At 32.9% G+C, this 18,365-nt stretch overlaps 1 protein-coding gene across 1 annotated transcript in view; it reads right to left on the bottom strand.

Annotated features, from left to right (window-relative positions):
• Nucleotides 1-256: 256 nt before the first annotated feature.
• LOC148622786 (uncharacterized) overlaps nt 257-18,365 on the bottom strand; it is a 35,639-nt gene continuing 17,530 nt past the window's right edge. The window contains exons 5-9 of the mRNA XM_088572984.1: nt 10,316-10,372; nt 9,218-9,283; nt 6,764-6,880; nt 6,054-6,197; nt 257-2,609 (exon numbers count right to left, since the gene is read on the bottom strand). Coding sequence (XP_088429110.1) covers nt 2,345-2,609; nt 6,054-6,197; nt 6,764-6,880; nt 9,218-9,283; nt 10,316-10,372 — 649 coding nt within the window. The 3' untranslated portion in view covers nt 257-2,344. The remainder of the gene's footprint in view (nt 2,610-6,053; nt 6,198-6,763; nt 6,881-9,217; nt 9,284-10,315; nt 10,373-18,365) is intronic.

Genomic DNA, 18,365 nt, shown 5'->3' with positions numbered 1-18,365 from the left:
TCCTATTTGGGGCAATGTCTAGTTAAATTGGGAACTAACAGTAAAGCCGAAGTTGGAACTCTTTACTACCATCACTCTGAGAATGTATACCAAAAGTCAATTGGACGAGGCAGAGGCAGATATGCATATGCACATACATACACACACACAGCAATGCCCAGTGTCATCATCCCACCTTTTTCTCGAAATATAGACCACAGACTCCAAACTGATATTTATTGTGGATAAATTCATGGAGAAGAAACAAAGCTAAAAGGAAAGTTGTAACTTTTTGTTTATTTTCAGTTTTCATTGTTACATCTTAAAAGATAGTACAGCTACTTTAAAATAAATACAAGGTATTGGAAACACAGTTCAAATTAAAGGTCAAATAAAAAGTTATAAATCTTTAATTTTTAAAAATATTTCACTAAAAGCAAATAGTAAACTCAATGATAAATAATTAATAAATGTAATATGTAACCTCTAGGGATTAATATCTAGAATTTAAAGATTGCAATCATTGTTGTATAACCTTTTCATCAACATTTCTTTAGAAAATTTTTTAGTATAAATAGGTAAAATACTAATAGGACAATTTTTAAAGTCAGGAATACTGTTATGACAACACATCAGTAAAACTTCAATAATTACTTCAATAATTGAGAAGTACCTGTTTATATATATCTATGTATATGAAAGGTAAATGGTTTGTACATATGACTAAGTTTTTCATAAAATAAAATAATATTACCAAGATGGCCAACCTCGTTCACCCTAAAGCTAGTTTATTTAGTGAATAATCTTACTTTTTTTTTTTACGATTTCACCGAGTATGAATTCCACTCTTACATGGCCTTAAGTCAAATGGTTAACTGCGAGTCACCTACTGTTTTACTGGGATACACATGATTGTCAAAATCTAAACCCTGCCATTCAAACAAAACAGACATAACTTATCAATTGTAAATAAATGTGTTCTCTTAAATTGGTAACTGGTTCATGTTTGATTTCAACAATAAAACAGAAGTTAATATCAATCAAGTAACACCACTTACCACATTGTCATTTTCACAAAAAAAAAAAATACAGCTAACTTCTTAGAATTACATTTTACAAACATGGAAAGCATTGATAATCCCATGACTAAGACACCAGAATCATTTAGTGATGGTTATCTAAAATAATTCTTCACAATCTGTAAAACAAGACCACATTAAAAATGTGCTTGGTTTTCTTCTCCTCTAATAAGGAAGGTAACCTGGCAGGTAGAGAATGCCTTTTTTATTTATTTATACTAAGTGAAACAGTTGGAAACACAACTGAGACAACCAAAAATTACTTTTTTTATGACTGATGACTATGTCTGGCAATTTCTTGATTTTTCCTAGAAATGATAAGAGACTTTTATCTGCGTTTATTTTTACCAACATGGCAGGGGTGAGGAAAAATCAAATATTTATATTTTTTTATTTTTGGCCCATAACATCCCTCTGTATTTTCCATAAGTATGAATTCTAGCTCCTCCAATTTAATCATTTTTAGAAATCTTTTTTCACTAATCAGTAAATTTGTATTTGAAATAATAAGGTTCCTTGAAAATTAAAGATTACATTTTCACAATACCCTATTTTTTCTTATTCTATGTCTGTGCTTTTTAATGGTTCCTTTCAACATTTATTTTACTATTTTATCAAACTTTTGTATCTAGCTGGCATAGAAGAACAAAATTTAGAAGCAAGCTCCAATAGTTAATGTCTACTATTAATGATTAATCAGTAAATCATTCAAAGATGTACTATTTACAACTGTACACTGTACAATGATACATCATACAAATAGCACTAATAGTAGTTTTCTAGATGTCAACTTATTACATTTGACCTTAAAGGAATAAATTGAAAAGTATACTCAAAGCCCTCCATGGTAATATCTAGATCAAGGTATCCAATCTACCCAATATAGCTCATGCCATGTTAATATTGTCAAGCAACTAAACAATTGTATTGTTAAAAATTATACCGATTAAAACCATTGTTATGCCATACTGCTCTTCTGAGGAGTCTCTTACATTTCTTACACATTTAAAAAGGATGTAAATTGTTAAAGTCATGTGACCACTATTACACATCACAATATGAACATTTGCATGATTTGCTTATGATAATTATATTAGTTTACATTCCTTACAGTACAAAATATCTAATGACTATCAACAGAGTTGATTAAAAATATGATGATAAACCTGGGAATTAAAAACATCAATGTGTCAAAAATGTATCTTTTAAAATGGTTGTTTACAACTTGATTGATATGAATAAACCTTTAACAGAATGTTTATTTGCAAGAAATCAATATGTCAACTTCAATTCATGTCTCCTTCATCCTTTAAACATATGTCTAATTCAAATTCATCAAAGAACTGATCCTCAAATGTCTTCTTCACTGCTTCAGAATAAGACCTAGAACTCTTTCCTGAATTGCATCTATCCTTCTTTGAGTTGTCTAGTGAATGTTTCTGCTGAGCTTGAATGACTGAGTTGGAGCAATGAGATGATGTTGATTCCATGTCAAGATCTGATGGTGATGATGAATAGGCAGTGTCTTCTGATGAACTATCAAATACTCTTCTACAAAAAAATATAAGAGCTCCATCACTAACTAGAAAAAAACTGAGCACTGTTCACTAGTTGTTAACCTTCACTCCCTTCCATAAAACCCCAAAAGTCATTCAGATGGGAAAAAGAATTGGTGCACAATAGCACCAGGAGTGAAAAAATGTGTGAAAGTTTCCATTTTGCAGTTTAAGAGTTGCAAATTAGAACTGAGAATGCACAAACGGACAACATAATCACCATAAACCTTTCATTTTTTCCAGCAGAGGTATAAAAAAACAGGGGGATTACACTTTTTTTTTAATTTGTTGGTTTATGGATTTTTGACTGAATGAAATCAAGTTGATCAGTCAGAAAAAAATAAAAAAGGAACCAGAAATATATATATATACTATTTATATTACTAAAAGCTTTTTATTTTTATTTTCGAAGATTCCATTATCTAACCTGACATTAGAAATGGGATTCTAATTTTTTTTTTTTTTTTTTTTTTTTTTTTTTATTTAAACATATTTTATTGTCAAAAACAATTGAATTAGACACAAGTTGTACAACTTATCAATGCCTTCTCCTAATATATACATTTGAATAATACATACTTATGACATTTACAATAAATCGTATTATTTATGAAGTTACTATAGAGACAAACAGATATGTAGAGACCCAAAAACATAGATGAATGAATAAAATTAGACAGGGATATCAAAAAAATATTTACTCAAATTGAATGTATTATGTTTAAATAAGTTACAAGTTGAATTTTTCAAGACACACATGCATCAATGTTGCAGTGGAACATGATAAAAATAAACACAAGTAGTGTTCACAATATACCCTACGAGCTGAATGTAACGACATTATATTACTCACTTGAAAACCACCTAGTAGCTTCAATGAACGTTTGAACATAACTAAAAATCAATGAGTTAAACTCGTAACTCAAATTATCATCTCCAAAAAGCAGAGTGTTGAGATAAATACTTGTTCCTAGACCAGTCAAATTTTGAAAAAGCATGTTTCGTTGCACAGTAAAATTTGGACAGACGAGAAAAAAATGTTCTGCGTCTTCCATAAAGCTCCACAAGAACAGCTTTTATCAAAAACAATATGTACTCTAAAAAAGTCGTTTTTCAAAGCACTACTCTTATTTCTAATTCGTGCACGAGTCAAATTCATGAATCGTTTACCAATGAGGTAAAACGGTGGTGGCCTATTAATAGCATTGTCATTAGGATATTTTAATTTTAAACGTAATTTAAATATATCAGAAGAAGGTGATTCTCGTAAGGATATATCCAAATTGTTCCATAAGTTCAATGTAGCTGGCAAAAATGACTGTTGATACAATGAAAGTCTAGTTGGAGGGACACTATAATTTCGGTTATTGCGTAAGTTATACACTGATATCTCAGATATTAATGGGGGGAAGTAAATCTGATAAATATTCAGGACAATGTCCATTAATCATATTATACAACAAAAGAAGCTTCTTTTGTTCTCTTCTATCTTGTAATGTTTCCCAACCAGTCTCTCGATAAAGTGAATCTCTACTAGCATATGATGTTAAACCCTAACTATTCTGGCTGCTTCAAGTTGGATTTTCTCAATTCTATCTGAATTGACTAATCCACAATTATCCCAAACTTCGCTAGAGTATTCTAGAATCGGTCTTATGAATGTAAAGTAAATCCTCTCGAGGAATTCTCGATCCAGCTTAAATTTTAATTTACGTAATACATTGAGTTGCTTAGAAGCTCTCTCAATTAGAATATATATAATTTGTCCATTTGCAATCAGAGCTAAATACCAAGCAGAGATGTTTATGTCATTCGACTGGTTGTATGATAGAATTATCAAATGTAAAAACAATATTAGTAGCTCTGTTGCAAGTACTAAATACCATAATGTCAGTTGTATCAGGATTTAGCTTTACCAGCCATTCACTAGACCATATAGAAATATTTTCAAAGTCCATATTAGTCATATTGACAAGTGTCTCCTCATCATTGGCTACATGATCAATAGAAGTGTCATCTGCAAATAATCTACAAAGCCCAATCATACTATCAGATATGTCATTGACATATACAAGAAAAAGAAGTGGTCCTAATACAGATCCTTGTGGTACACCAGCATACAATGAGCCTATGGTTGATTTTCCATCCATGAGAACAACCCTTTGTCTTCTAGATTCTAAATAACTATAAAGCTACTTTAATAAATTATGCTTGATACCATATCGTTCTAATTTAAAAATCAATCTCTTAATCCAAACACAGTCAAAAGCCTTGCTAAAATCGCAAAATGTAATGCAAGGTTTTTTTACCAGAATTTAAAGACACCAAAATTTCATGATAAAGTTCAACTGATGTACTGCAGAAAAACCAGGTAAGAATCCCGACTGAAATTTATAGATAAGATTATTGAAAAATTAATCGTTAAAAATAGGTTTATAAACTATCTTTTCTAAAATTTTACTTGTGCAACTCAACAAAGCAACTGGTCTATAAGTGGTGAAATTTATGCTGCCATTCTCATTCAATCTTCTCTTTGACTTGTTGAATTAAGCATTGTTCGTAACTTTCATTCAAAAAGCAGATTATAATTTTGCACTTGCCATTTTTTTTTGTAGTCAGTGGTAGTGAAAATAGTTGGAAAACTGAAATTTTTTGCGGATCCGTAAACCATTATCTTAAAAACTGTGGCCTTAACAACATTCTTCATTTCCAGAAGTACTTATACCCATCTGATAACAGGAGAAACTGATGATGAATTGAAAAGATGCACATTTGCAATTCCTACACAAATGAATAAATGAGGTATTTTTTAGTTATATTTACTTAATTGTTGGATATCTGTATTTCAGTAAATTGATTTATATTGATTTAAGTGTTTGTTGAATGAACATACCACTCAGGATCTTTTCATAATTAAATATGAAACAACCAATCACATAAATATTGCTAATTGCGATATGCTGTACATGTGTTTCAAGGATTAACCTCTAATCATAAGCATTATAATCAAATATTTGGGAAGAACTAAATTCACAAATTAACTGTATATAAGAACTCAAAACCAAACTATCTGAAAAGAAAGAGGTTCTACCATGTGCAATGCAAATAATGAATCCTCAGTCTTTTAGGGATTAAGAAATTTATTCAAAGACAAGCTGAAGACTTTCACCTTTAATTGTGAAATGTACCTAACCCTTAACCAATTTGGTCACAAAAATTCCCCATAATGGACCATCAGAGGAGCTTTGACAATTAAGCAACTGTTAGAGTGCAGTTTGCTTGCTACTGTGAGGCCTGAACTACCTATTTGCCTTAGTAGAAGGCTCATTGCTGTGGGCCCTTTTTCGACGTACTTGCCCGAGTAGTGTGCTTTTTACTGTGAGGCCTGAACTACCTATTTGCCAGTGCAATGGGGTCATTACTGGGGGCATTGTCCTACCTGTTTGCCATTTGTTCTTGGATGTGTGGGGGATCCCACTTGTGTAAAGCTATTCTCCAATATCTAATCTGACAATCCCAAGACCTCCTGCTACATTTCCTGTACTTATCAGGTGTTTTAGGATGCTCCTGTCTTCTTTCTCGTCTAAAATGTGTCATTAAAATAAATCAAAAAAAGAAGAAAGAAATGCTTGACCCTCAGTTCCTTAATCAAAAAAGTATTAAATTTAACACTGAAAATATCAATAAATTTTTGGAGTTGCTCCTTTTCACAAATTCTGTCAAGTGCAAAATTAAGAGTACCAATTTTCTCTACTATTTATCCTGCTTTTCTGTCACTAAAATGAATAAAATTATCAGCCAACTAAGATGCTTTTAAAAAGTTAATAAATGTATGGTCTACAAGTGGAAGTATCCAGGATAACAATGGAGATCTTGATGAATGTTTGGGCAGGAACGCAGAAATAGATCATCAATTAAAATTCTTGCTGCCTGCTTTGAAATGGATAGATTTATTTTTCTGAAATTTGGATTTCCAATTCCAGTGATCTGATTGGTCTAAAATTGAGTGAAGGAAGTATCTGAGGAAAACCTCAAAAGTCTTTTTCAAGAAACCTGATGTGGAGTTTCCATACTTAATTTCAACCTAACATCCAAAGACTCAGGATATTCTATCTCAACAATCAGACGCTAGAATAGTAATATAGTTACTTCGGAACAGCCTTTATATATTCATCATAAGCCAATGTATTTTTGCCATAGTCAATTGCTTTCTGTCTTCTCTCCAGAACACCTGTATCAGTCTCTTCCTCCTGTGTGTACATCTTTCTGTAACAAAGGTTGTCAATATTATTTCTTTTTTGACTTATAGACAATAAAATAAATTTAAGCCAATGTTCACTAGTCACAATCTGGAACCCAACTTCGGTACAACTAGGTAAATTATAAACAGAAGTCATCAAATAGGAGGTCATTACTAAAACATAACATCAAATCCCACAATATAACATAAATACATGTTGTATCAAAATATCAAATGCTTGTTTTTACAAGTAGTAGAGAAAACAGTTTAAAGCAATTTGAGAAACATGGGTAATACAGTAGGGATATAATACTTCTTGTCTAGATTGGTAGTGTTTTCTCCTCTCGTCCAGTGTCAGGGATGATTTTTCTAGGTCTTCAAACAAAGTGGAAATTGGTAACATCAGAAATAAATTAACAAAAAAAACAAAAACAAAAAACAAGTAACTCCCAGAAGCCTGCATCACTCATCTGGTTAAATTTTTTGCTTTTCAAGGGCAATAACTCTTAACAAGGAGTTGTCTGACAATTTTAACTCCACAAAGACTTTGGTAGGACTTATAAGGATCATTTCATCAATTGGAAAGTTTCATTCTCTTTATTATACTTTTCAAGATATTGGCTGAAAAAAAAACTGCTAAAACGTAATTTTTAGCCTTTCAAAGGCAACAACTACATGCAGTCATCTGACAATTTTGATCCCTGGAGACTTTTGTAGGCCTTACAATAGGAATCATTTCAGCAATTGAGAGTTTTATTCTATCTATCAAAGTTTTCAAGATATTGGCTGAAAACTATTTTAAAAAAAAAGGAGTCATTTTTCACCTCTCAAGGGCAATAACTCTTACATTGAGTCGTCTGACAACTTTGATACATGGGAGACTTTTGTAGGCCTAATAATAAGAATCATTTCGGCAATTGAAAGATACTGTAATTGTATTTAGGCCTGAGAAAAAACTGGTCTATTTAGAGACACTCCACTTACGTTTTTTTTTTTTCTGTTTACCCTAGCACATTCAACTGGTATTTTCTAATGAAATGCTCCGGAACTATCATTTTTAGTTGAGCACTATTAGTCGGGTAATCCCCTAATTAGAAATTCAATGTAATGCATTGAAGGTTGAGGATCAATGTAAAAGAAATCAGAAAAGTCCACGGTCTGAAATGGGTGGTCCTGGATCTCGTACCTATGCTAATTTGAACTTGTTTGTAGACTTAACATTGCACTTCCAACCCGAATACAGTTATTTTTTTATATTCATGAGTCACATGTACATTTTTGGTTGCACTTTTCAAAATTGGAAAATGTCACAGAGGGTTTCTGCTTAGGTTACAATTGCTTACATTATTTTTGAGTTTGGGGAAAATTATATGTTTATAGAAACAAAAAACTAGGTTCTTAAACATCTGCACAATGAGGATTTAGAATATTTCCCCTCATTATGCTGCATTTCCTTTAAGAGAGAATTCCTTACAATCCACTGGATAAGACACAAAAGGTTGCAAAACCTTTCAATATCAAATCAATTTTTCAAAAACCTTTGCTCCTGGAATATTTGTTTGTTTGTTTGTTTGTTGGAGCAGCAATATTTCAGCTATATTCAGACGATGAACATGAAATTGATAATAAAATGAACATGAAATGATGAAATGAAAAACGGATGGGACAAAAGGACAATGGGGGTTGACAAATTTAGATTGCCACTGGAAATAGGGAGAGGTGGGTAGCGTCGGGCAATTAAGCCTCCTGTGGCAGAGCCCTATGGTTCCTACTCCGGGAGAATACCACAGTAGGGTTCTTTAACGTGCGAGAAACGTGGCATCTTTCCCAACACGGTGCACCACTATGGTTTGCAGTCAAGTTTTCCGTATTATAGCCTGACAAACCCAGCATGTAACACGCCAGGGGTACCCCATTCCACCACCTGGGGCACACAACCCAGTTGCTCTGTGGGCAGAGCGCCCTAGCCCCCGGTTAGGGTTCTGAGTAGTATTTAGTCGCCTTTTACACGCTGCTGCAGGCCTATTCTTTTAACACCCGGACCTGCACGGGGCTGAAATCAGCAGCCCTTGTCACAAAAAATCGTAAGAGTAAAATTAGTCGGAAGTTATGACTCTATTATGACATCATAACTTACAACTAATTTTACACTTAAAATTTTTTGTGAAAAGGACCGCAGACTTTATTTTAGTGTTTTCCAGTCTCTAATATGAATTCATGAATTGACACTGATGATATTTTCTACAACAATTTAATACGAATTAGTATGTGAATTACATCACCTGAATATAGCTGAAATATTGCTGCTCGGGCGTTAAACCCCAACAAACAAACAAACAAGCATTTCTTACAGTTATATATACCTCTTAGGTCCCTTACTACCCAGCCTGTCATTCCCTTTCATTTCCAACTTTCTTCTGTATGACACCCTAAAAAATTACAAGCATGATTAATATATAGATTTATCAAATTTTCCCCACGTAAAAATTTCTCCATAATTCACACTGAAATAAATCCAGTAATTTCACTTTAAGTCTTTCTCCTGCCAAAACACTGCATCACAAATATCAATCTGCCAATCACAGAATTTGAAATTAATGTGGAAATTAGCGAAATTATTATCACTAGTGCCAAGAACACTTGAAGATATAACTTGTGTGCGGAACAAGTTTAATCTTGGCTTTCTTTGGCACTGGTGATCATATTTTAGTTATTCATTCTTTCCTTTTAATTATCCTTTTATCATTTTTATCATTTTTGTTTTGAAAGAAATAACATTCTAAATATATTTAAAGAACACTGTGAACCAAACAAATAAAAACTGGGACTTCATCAAGGACTAAACTTGAAGCAAAGACAATATGTGTGGTACAGATCGGTCTACCATAAAAGTGTCTTCAATGTTCTTGAATTTTTTGTTTGTTTTGACTTATTGCTTTGTACTCTGCCAGAGTTCTACATAGACCACATACTGTAGACACAGTCTTTGAAAATGCGTAAATTATATGGCAACAGCTGAATTGGGCTTGCAAGTCTCATCACATGACCATGTGAAATTTTGACTCCATTCAACACATAGAAAGTGATTGTTTATTGCACTGCAAGTACAATCTCATCAAGGAAAACCCTTTACATATTAATTTGATGATAAAAATATGATGTTAACTATATCTACACAACAATTAGTATGATAAGGCAAAAAATAAAATCAACCCACTATCGTTGTATATTCTATATATATGGGTTGGGTGTAAATATTCAATTATTTTATATCCAGCATTATCAAAATGTAAAATATGCCTATACAGGCCAACCCTTCTGTCTATCAGCACAACACCACTGACCATACCTAACATGAATTACTTTCTACTTGAATATTTCTGCATCTGAATAGCCAAGGTGTTGACATATTGGGTAATATATCCTATGATGTTTTTATATAAGATCTATCTTTCAAGTACCTGTTTTCATATGTGCCTTCTCCCCACCTCCTTTTTCCTAGCCTTTCTGGTGTATATCTGAAAGGGAAAAAAATTGTCATTTCCTAAGGTCTATACTTTGACAAAATATCCTCCAAATACATGATTGCTTTTCAGAGGTCATATAAAGTTAACTAAATATACTGGGAGCATGCAAGATTTTATTGCATCCTTTGCATTCATACATCTACATGTACATGTAGTGCCTTACCTTTACCCTCATTAAAATCTACACTGCAGTTTAAGAAGAATTCCACAAACAAAATGTGGGGAAAATAGACATCCATGGTGAATCCTATCCATCCCAAATTGTTTTAATGGGTGTAGCAAATAAATCAACAAAGCATTTGAAAAATCTTAAAATTCTCCTGATGGATTAAATTTCTAATCCAAATTCAATAGTATAGTAATTTTGATACAGATTAAGTCAACAACAGAAGCCATTTTTTCCAGTGAACACTTCACTTATCTGTTTTCGCCAAAGTGTGATTATGGGGAGATGCACTTTTTAGTTTCTTTTCCAAAGACAAATCACATGAACAATGTGTGTTAACAGTCTGCTACAAATGTAAGAGGGTAATTTTTTTTAGTATGTCACAATGTTGATCTGATTTTTGAATATTTTTTTTTTGTGTGTGATGTTTTTTTCTTGTTGTGTTTGTTTTAGGTATAATTATAGTGAAATTTTCGTAATTGAGTTTTTATAATTCACATTTAATAAACTTAACTGCATTATAAATATGTCTCATCCATTCTTTTTACAGAAATGGGAAACAAGCATGTGGCATTTATTTACCAAAACCTGATAATGCCTCTTACCAAAAGCAGCATTGCAATATAATTCAGTCGTTGCCTAACTGTATGGCAAAGCATATTCTCTTTTTATGAACTGTATTTTCATAATTTCTCAAATTTTTCTTGGGACAACTTGCAGGAGTGACATTTTCTAGATTGTCAGCACACAACTGTTATTGTTTATTTCATTTACAAGAAAAGAACTATTTGGAAAAAAAAAATCAGTTGAAATGAGGCACCCCCAAATCTGGGATTACCCACCCCCCCATCACCCAAAGATCTGATGATTTAAGATACCAAGATTCCAACACCCAAACCAGAGGCTCTAAAGAACTGGAATTGTTCACCTGGAACACTTAGAACCTGGTATCCATAACACAGAAATGAAAATAATGATGCTTACTTATATTTCAGAAATAGAAATTGGGCTTACATGTGACCCTCAACAAGAGGATTTAATGAAAATGACACGGCCCTTAATGATTAAATATAAAAACAAAAAAACAACAGTATTTTGATAAGGCCAAAGCACAAGTATAGTTGCATAGAAGGAAAAGACAATCACCACATTCAAAAGTGCATTGTTGAACCCATCAACTACAGAGTTTTTATCTGGACTGCATAAAGCAAACTTCTTGTCTATGTCACCTCATTTGGAACAACTTACATCATGATGTAAACCTAAATTAAATTTGATTACAAAATTTTTATTTTATATTAATCATGTGAATTTTTTAGGCTACAAATCTAAAACTTTTCAGTACCAGATCATTAGATTTTCCTACTTTAATGCTTCACCAGTATGGAAGTACAAACAAAGGACATGTATGTACTTTCTACAGACAAAGGGTTCAACTATCAATGGTATTGCAAATGGAATTTAAAAAAAAAAAATGAATAAAAGAAAAACTGTCAGTCATAGAAAAGTAATAAATTAAACATGTATGGGTTAACTGTTGTACAAAATCATATAAAATTATGGTTACCTCATTAATACATCCACTATGGCATATACCACCATGTGATTAGGACCCTATGTTTATTTACACTGATTTTCGTGACATCATCAAAAGTGTGACGTCGCAAAAACATTCCATACGTTATTGCGCTAAAAATGATTTCATAATTGTTAGTACTTGAATAAACACAAAATGAGATTTCAAGTTTCTATCTCTGAAACATCTCTAGATACTACATATGGGTGCATTATTTTTGTTTTAATACAAAGCCTGTACATGTATGTATAGAGTTCTTCTGTGGAACAGTATCCTTAATGCAGAGATCAGAGGATATTTTATATGTAGAATAAACTTATCATTAACTTTATAAATTTTCCAATGTTCCTACTGCCTGATAAAGTCTTGCCTCAGTCTACTGCGGTGATACTAAAAATTATCAGAAATTTCCAATGACGTTACACAACATAAATTGTGACATCGCCAATAAAGAGAATAACATCAGTTTTGAATATTTCAACAGACCATAACATCTTGTGCTGTCTGCCTTGCTGAGATATTTTCTGTCTCAACTTCAAAACTGCCATTATTTTGTATTATCTGCAATTTACGGCATTTTCCATTGATGTACACAGATGGATAATGCTTGTCCCAGGGTACTGACCCTTATATAAAAAATAACAGGTCAGTTTATTAACAGGCATGCGTGAAAAATCACAGAGAAATGTGTGCTTCTCAGAACATTCAATGAAAATTTATTACGTTTGAGTGAAGTTGAACCATATCAAAACACTATTGGATCAATCCAACAAAAAAAAGCCATTTGATAATATTCTTATTAACGGGGAAATTTTGATTTTTGTAACACAAGGTACAGAAAAATAAAATAAAATATTAATAAACAGAACATCCGGTATTGATTTTCAATACTGGCTTTATCACTGGGTATCTCAGGTGAGCAAAAGGATCAAACACCGCCAGAAAATGCATGACTAGCAAATCTCAGCATCCTTCAGTAAGATTTTGTTGTTCTCTGACTCGTCCGAGTATTGTTAGTGAACTCTAAATTTTGCCCACGGATGTTTGAAATTTCTGAGGTGTTGTATTCTTAATTTCATATGTAAAATCCTAATGATAGCATATAATGCTGAAAAAAAAAAGTTCAATAATGCACATCTTCAATGCCGTACTCTTCCATGTATTACACACATTCTTGTATTCTGTGCACCCTTTCTTGGCAAGGGAGATCAACAAAAAGTTAGCTTCTGTGTAAAACACGCACTGGGAAAAATCACCAACAGAGGATCACAGCAGTGTATAGGATCCATTCAACAGGACAGCTGAAATGTTTACATTTCCTGTTCGTAAGCATATCAGGTATTTCTCTAAAACAATGGCGTCAAGTACAACCCTTTTATAAAAAAGATGTTTAAATTTGCCAAGCTTGTGTATTGATATTTGATATCTGGAAACAGTTCATCAAGCAGATTAAAGGATTAGTGACAATTGTTTTCATCTTTTAAATTGATCCTTGGTTATATGATAATTAAACGACAATGGATCCAAGGACAGGTTATTCAGAAAAAAAAAATCTAGAAACTCATTCTTTTGGTGTATACCATGCACCCACTCCTGGAACAAAGAAAAAGTTGAAGTGCGCTGTATACGCGGAAAAATAAGGAATGTACATAAACTAAAACACTGTGCAAAGTTTGAATAATATTGCTTTAATACTTTTGAGTTACAAATTACTCAATGTAGGTACTATTCACAACATAAAGTGACAAAAAAATGGCCAAGTTCAATATGCTAAAACTATAGGAAAAAAATTAAACAAATTTTTCCATCATAGGAGATGCACATCTGCAATAAGTATACATGTATTATGTAATCATTATGCAAAGTTTGAATAATATTGTTTGATCACTTCTTGAGTTACTCTAACAGATTATACAAAAGTAGGTACCCCTAAGCATGATGGACAGAGTCAAGGGGCTACCAGACCTACTTTTAATGTTAGTGATACAGTTAAAAAAAATTAGTGTACTTCGAATCGTGTTACATGGTATAAATGTAAAATCCCTTTTGTTTGCAGGGTTTGACACTAACACTAGCCCACTAGTCCAAGGCTAGCACAATTTAAGAAGAGCTAGTGAAGTTCATATCTTAGAACCCTAACCAGGCTAGTAGAAATTGAAGTACCAACTCCACTTGAGTTTGGTTTACTTATGCATCATGTAAAACATTGTACTGAGTGGAAGAAAGAGACATAATCCAGTTGCATAAAACCCTTTCAATGATGACAAATAGTTCTAAGGTGTTGGTAATAAATCTTTATGGTAAAACGTACCACTTCCCAGAAAAGGAACCTGTACCAAAACAAAAATGATGCCAGAAGCAAGGAAAATTAAATTTATATGCTTAGTTTCACATAGTGCAATGATTCTTGGAAGCACCAAAAATTCAGGATTTCTTCCAATTTTCAAAATTTTCTAGGGCAGTAATCCCCCGATCCCTAGCAGGAGCTACTAAGCTTTGCCTGGACTACCTTTTTGTATCAATTTTTTTTTTTGGAGTACCATAACATCCAAAATAGGGCTCTTAAGATGGATAGCTCCCAATAAAATCCTCTGACATTAATTACATTCTATCAAGCACATAGTAATACATATAAATTTAACTGCTACCAAAACCCTTTGAGAGGTTTAAGAGAATTTGCAACTACCTGCATGCCTATGAAAACTTCTAAAATAACCAAACGAATAATGTGAATGAATAATTACATTTCACATGTTTTTTTTTTCAAAACAAGCATTCTGAAAGTATTGTGAGTGTTCAGTCTAGAGCGTGCAATTACAGGATTCCTGCAATTTTTATCATTTTGGCAAAATGGAAATGGTCACCTGGGTCAAATCAGGCGCATTGAACTTTCACCTTTTGAGATCATCCCTTTCATAAATTCCAGAAATCGGTACCGAAATGCATCTTATTTTACAATAAAGAGCTGTACTTTAAGCGCATGATATACCAGTTGCCCTTTTAATTTGTCCCTATGCTTTTAATAAATTTTTAAGATCAACTAGAAATACTGTGAGCCCTGTCAAAAACCCTCCCCCCCCCCAAAGAAAAAGTAGATCAAAAATGCACAACAAATTTGGCACTATTAATTCTACCTCAAGTTTAACTAAGTTTGTTGTCTTGATTTTTCACCCATACATTTATATCTTGTTCAAAACACACATTTCTGACAAGGTTACCAAGTACCTTTTATATTTATTAGTCGATCATAACAAATGGTCTGTTTTCAATGATTTTTTAGCAAATAAATTTCCTTGGCTGTTTCCGCCTTTTTTTTTTTTTAGGAGTAAAACTACATAACATGGAAACGTAAAATTTGACATTTACACGAATCAGAAAGAAGCTTACTTCAATAGATATGAACAATTCACCAATGTTTCATTTAATGTTTCAAAGTTAGTGAAAGAGTAATTGTGCAAAAAGTAGAAAATCCACCTTTTTTTTTAAGTACAAGAATTCAAAACTTGGAAACGATAAATCTGATATTTATAGAAATCGAAAGGGAACTTGCATCAATAGTTTCATAAAAGTTGGTGAAAGTGTTCTTGAGTTATTGTCTGAAGTGTTGACAACAGACGGACAACGGTATACCATAATACATCCGGTTTTAGATGGGCGTATGAAAACAATAAGTCTGAATAAGTACTGCACTTGAAGGCAAGTAATTATTCTCTGCTTTCCTTGCTTCAAAGTAGACTGAAAGCTTTGGGAATAGTCCAAGAACCCAAAAGAACGTACTGAAAACAAAACTACAATGTTAGAAATTTGTCAATTGTACATGTTGACAAGTGTTGTCAGTGGCGCAGCCATCACTGGCACTTTTTTATCAATGACTATCCAATTTGAATTCATATCGGATATTGACAGTCACTTGATGGATACAAGTGGCGGTTATGCCTATGTTCAATTGCTTCAGATAGCAAATACAAATAAAAGAACAGTGTTCCAATGTCCTTTGCATTAAGATACATTTCAAACTTTAAATTCACTGAAATTTTCCAAGTCCAAGGACCATAAGGCCAAAAAAAAATATACATTTGTTTCCTGTTTCCTGACCAACCTGGATTTTTTGTACTGAAATTTACAGGGAAAAAATGGTTTTTCAAGTTTCTTTTTATTCTGATCCAAGTCGTAATTGTTGATTGGAACTCCACAGTATTTTTTATTCTGAAGAAGCTAGTGTTCTGACACGCAGTAGAAGATGTTTGTTTTGTATCTCACTTACCACTGTACACATATTTCTCAAAATCCTCCGACATTTTTCAATTCAAACATTGGTTGACAATCTGATAACATCGCGTAAAATCATTCACTCTTTCCTGACTTAGCAAGATTCTTGCATTTTCTGAGAGGGCTGGCTGCAGCGAAAGTCAGACACCATTTCAGAGGTTAGGGGAGTAAGTTCTGGCTGTCTGTAAATACGGAGCAGCTGTCGCCGCTTCATTCAGTAATATACAGAAATTTTTAAGCAGTAACATTAACCAAAACAAAAAACAAGCTAAAACAGAGTTAACATATTGGCCATGGATCCGGAAACTCTCAAAAATGCCTGTCATGGACAGACAAATTTTGCAAATGTACGATGACCATTTTCCTATATCAGACATAAAAAATTGTCAACCCTTATAAATTTCAGTCTGGGTAGTTTTATTAATGTATAAACATCCTGTCTACCTGTCTCCTAATTGTTTATTGGAAATAAATTGACAGGTGCGTGTCAATTTTAGCCAATGTGCAGCCACCTGCGACAATAATTTACCTGTAACTGATCAGTTGATTGCATAATTGAATTAATGGTACAGATGCAGCCCCACTGCGTAAACAAATCAATTGAAGTGACTTGGACAATTTTCATACATTTATTACTTGATTTATTAAGAAAAAAACTGAGATGTCCATTGATCATTTTCCCATCGATCTTTCAGAGGTACAAAAGCACATGGTACTGTAACCACATATGGTGTTGAAACTACGAATCAGTCATAGTTTGTAATTATTAATTTGCAAATTTAATCTTTCCAACGCAGAAGTCAACAGCCCATATAAATCAATATACAGAATGTATTCCAAGATTTTCTTTTACAAATAATCAACTTTTTTTTCATCACTCAGTAGTTTTCATCTGTTTGCCGATGTGATGAAAAAGTCCGAGAGATACAATATTTTGTTTACATGTTGGAACGTCCACGTGTGGTCGAAACCAAACTCGTTCACTCGTTCAGATATTTTATAAGACAGAGTATGTGATGAAATAACACAAATTCAAGGAGCCTGAATCACTTACCTGGTTGAATTTTGCCTTTCAAGAGCAATAAATTAAACAAGAAGTTGTCCAACAATTTTGACTCAAGAAAACTTAAGACAGGACTTATCATAAGGATCATTTCAGTAAATGAAAGTCTAAATCTATCATAGTTTTCAAGACATTGGCTGAAAACTGTAAAAAAAAAAATCCGTCATTTTCCTCTGTTAAGGGCAGTAACTCTTATAAGAAGGCGTCTGACAAATTTTATGCCTGAAGACTTTTGTAGTCCTAAAAATAAGGATCATTTCAGCGATAGAAAGAATTTAGCTAAACCTAACGGTTTTGGAGATATATGCGATAAACTACTGTCTGACCCCTATTTTCTTTTTTAGTAACAGTGGCCATGTTTTTCGTCGGATCAAAAAACCCACTTCAATTCTATGCAGGATACCCCAAGGAACACTTATACTGAGTTTTCTTTCAATTGGTAAAATAGTCAGAGAAGATTTTTGAAAGAAATAATAAAAATAGCAAAGAAACTTCATGCTGAACACTTTCACCCTTTCAAAATGGGCTGAATCTAACCATTTTGGAGATATATGCACAAAATTCTGTCTGACCCCTATGTTCTATTTTTAGTAACGGCGGCCACGTTTTTCGATGGATCAAAAATCCCCACGTCAGTTCTATGCAGGATACCCCAAGGAACATTCATACCAAGTTTGGTGTCAATTGGTCAAGTGGTTTCAGAGGAGAAGAGTTTTGAAAAATTGTTCACGACAACAATGAGGGATGCCAACTGATGGCAATAGCTCTTATGGCCTTCGGCCAGGTGAGCTAAAAAAAATATAGTATTGAAAAAAAATTTACAGCCCAACCTCTCTGACAGCAAGATATATGACAACATACAAATTTTTCTATAAATGCCTCCCAAGTATCTTATCCTGTTTTCTTATAA

The sequence above is a fragment of the Perna viridis genome, chromosome 3 (genome assembly GCF_037379345.1).
Source record: "Perna viridis isolate PV_CMFRI_1.1 ecotype Kerala chromosome 3, ASM3737934v1, whole genome shotgun sequence".
Taxonomy (NCBI): Eukaryota; Metazoa; Mollusca; class Bivalvia; order Mytilida; family Mytilidae; genus Perna; species Perna viridis.
The sequence above is the reverse complement of the archived record's forward strand: the minus strand, read 5'-3'. Positions and strand labels throughout refer to the sequence as shown.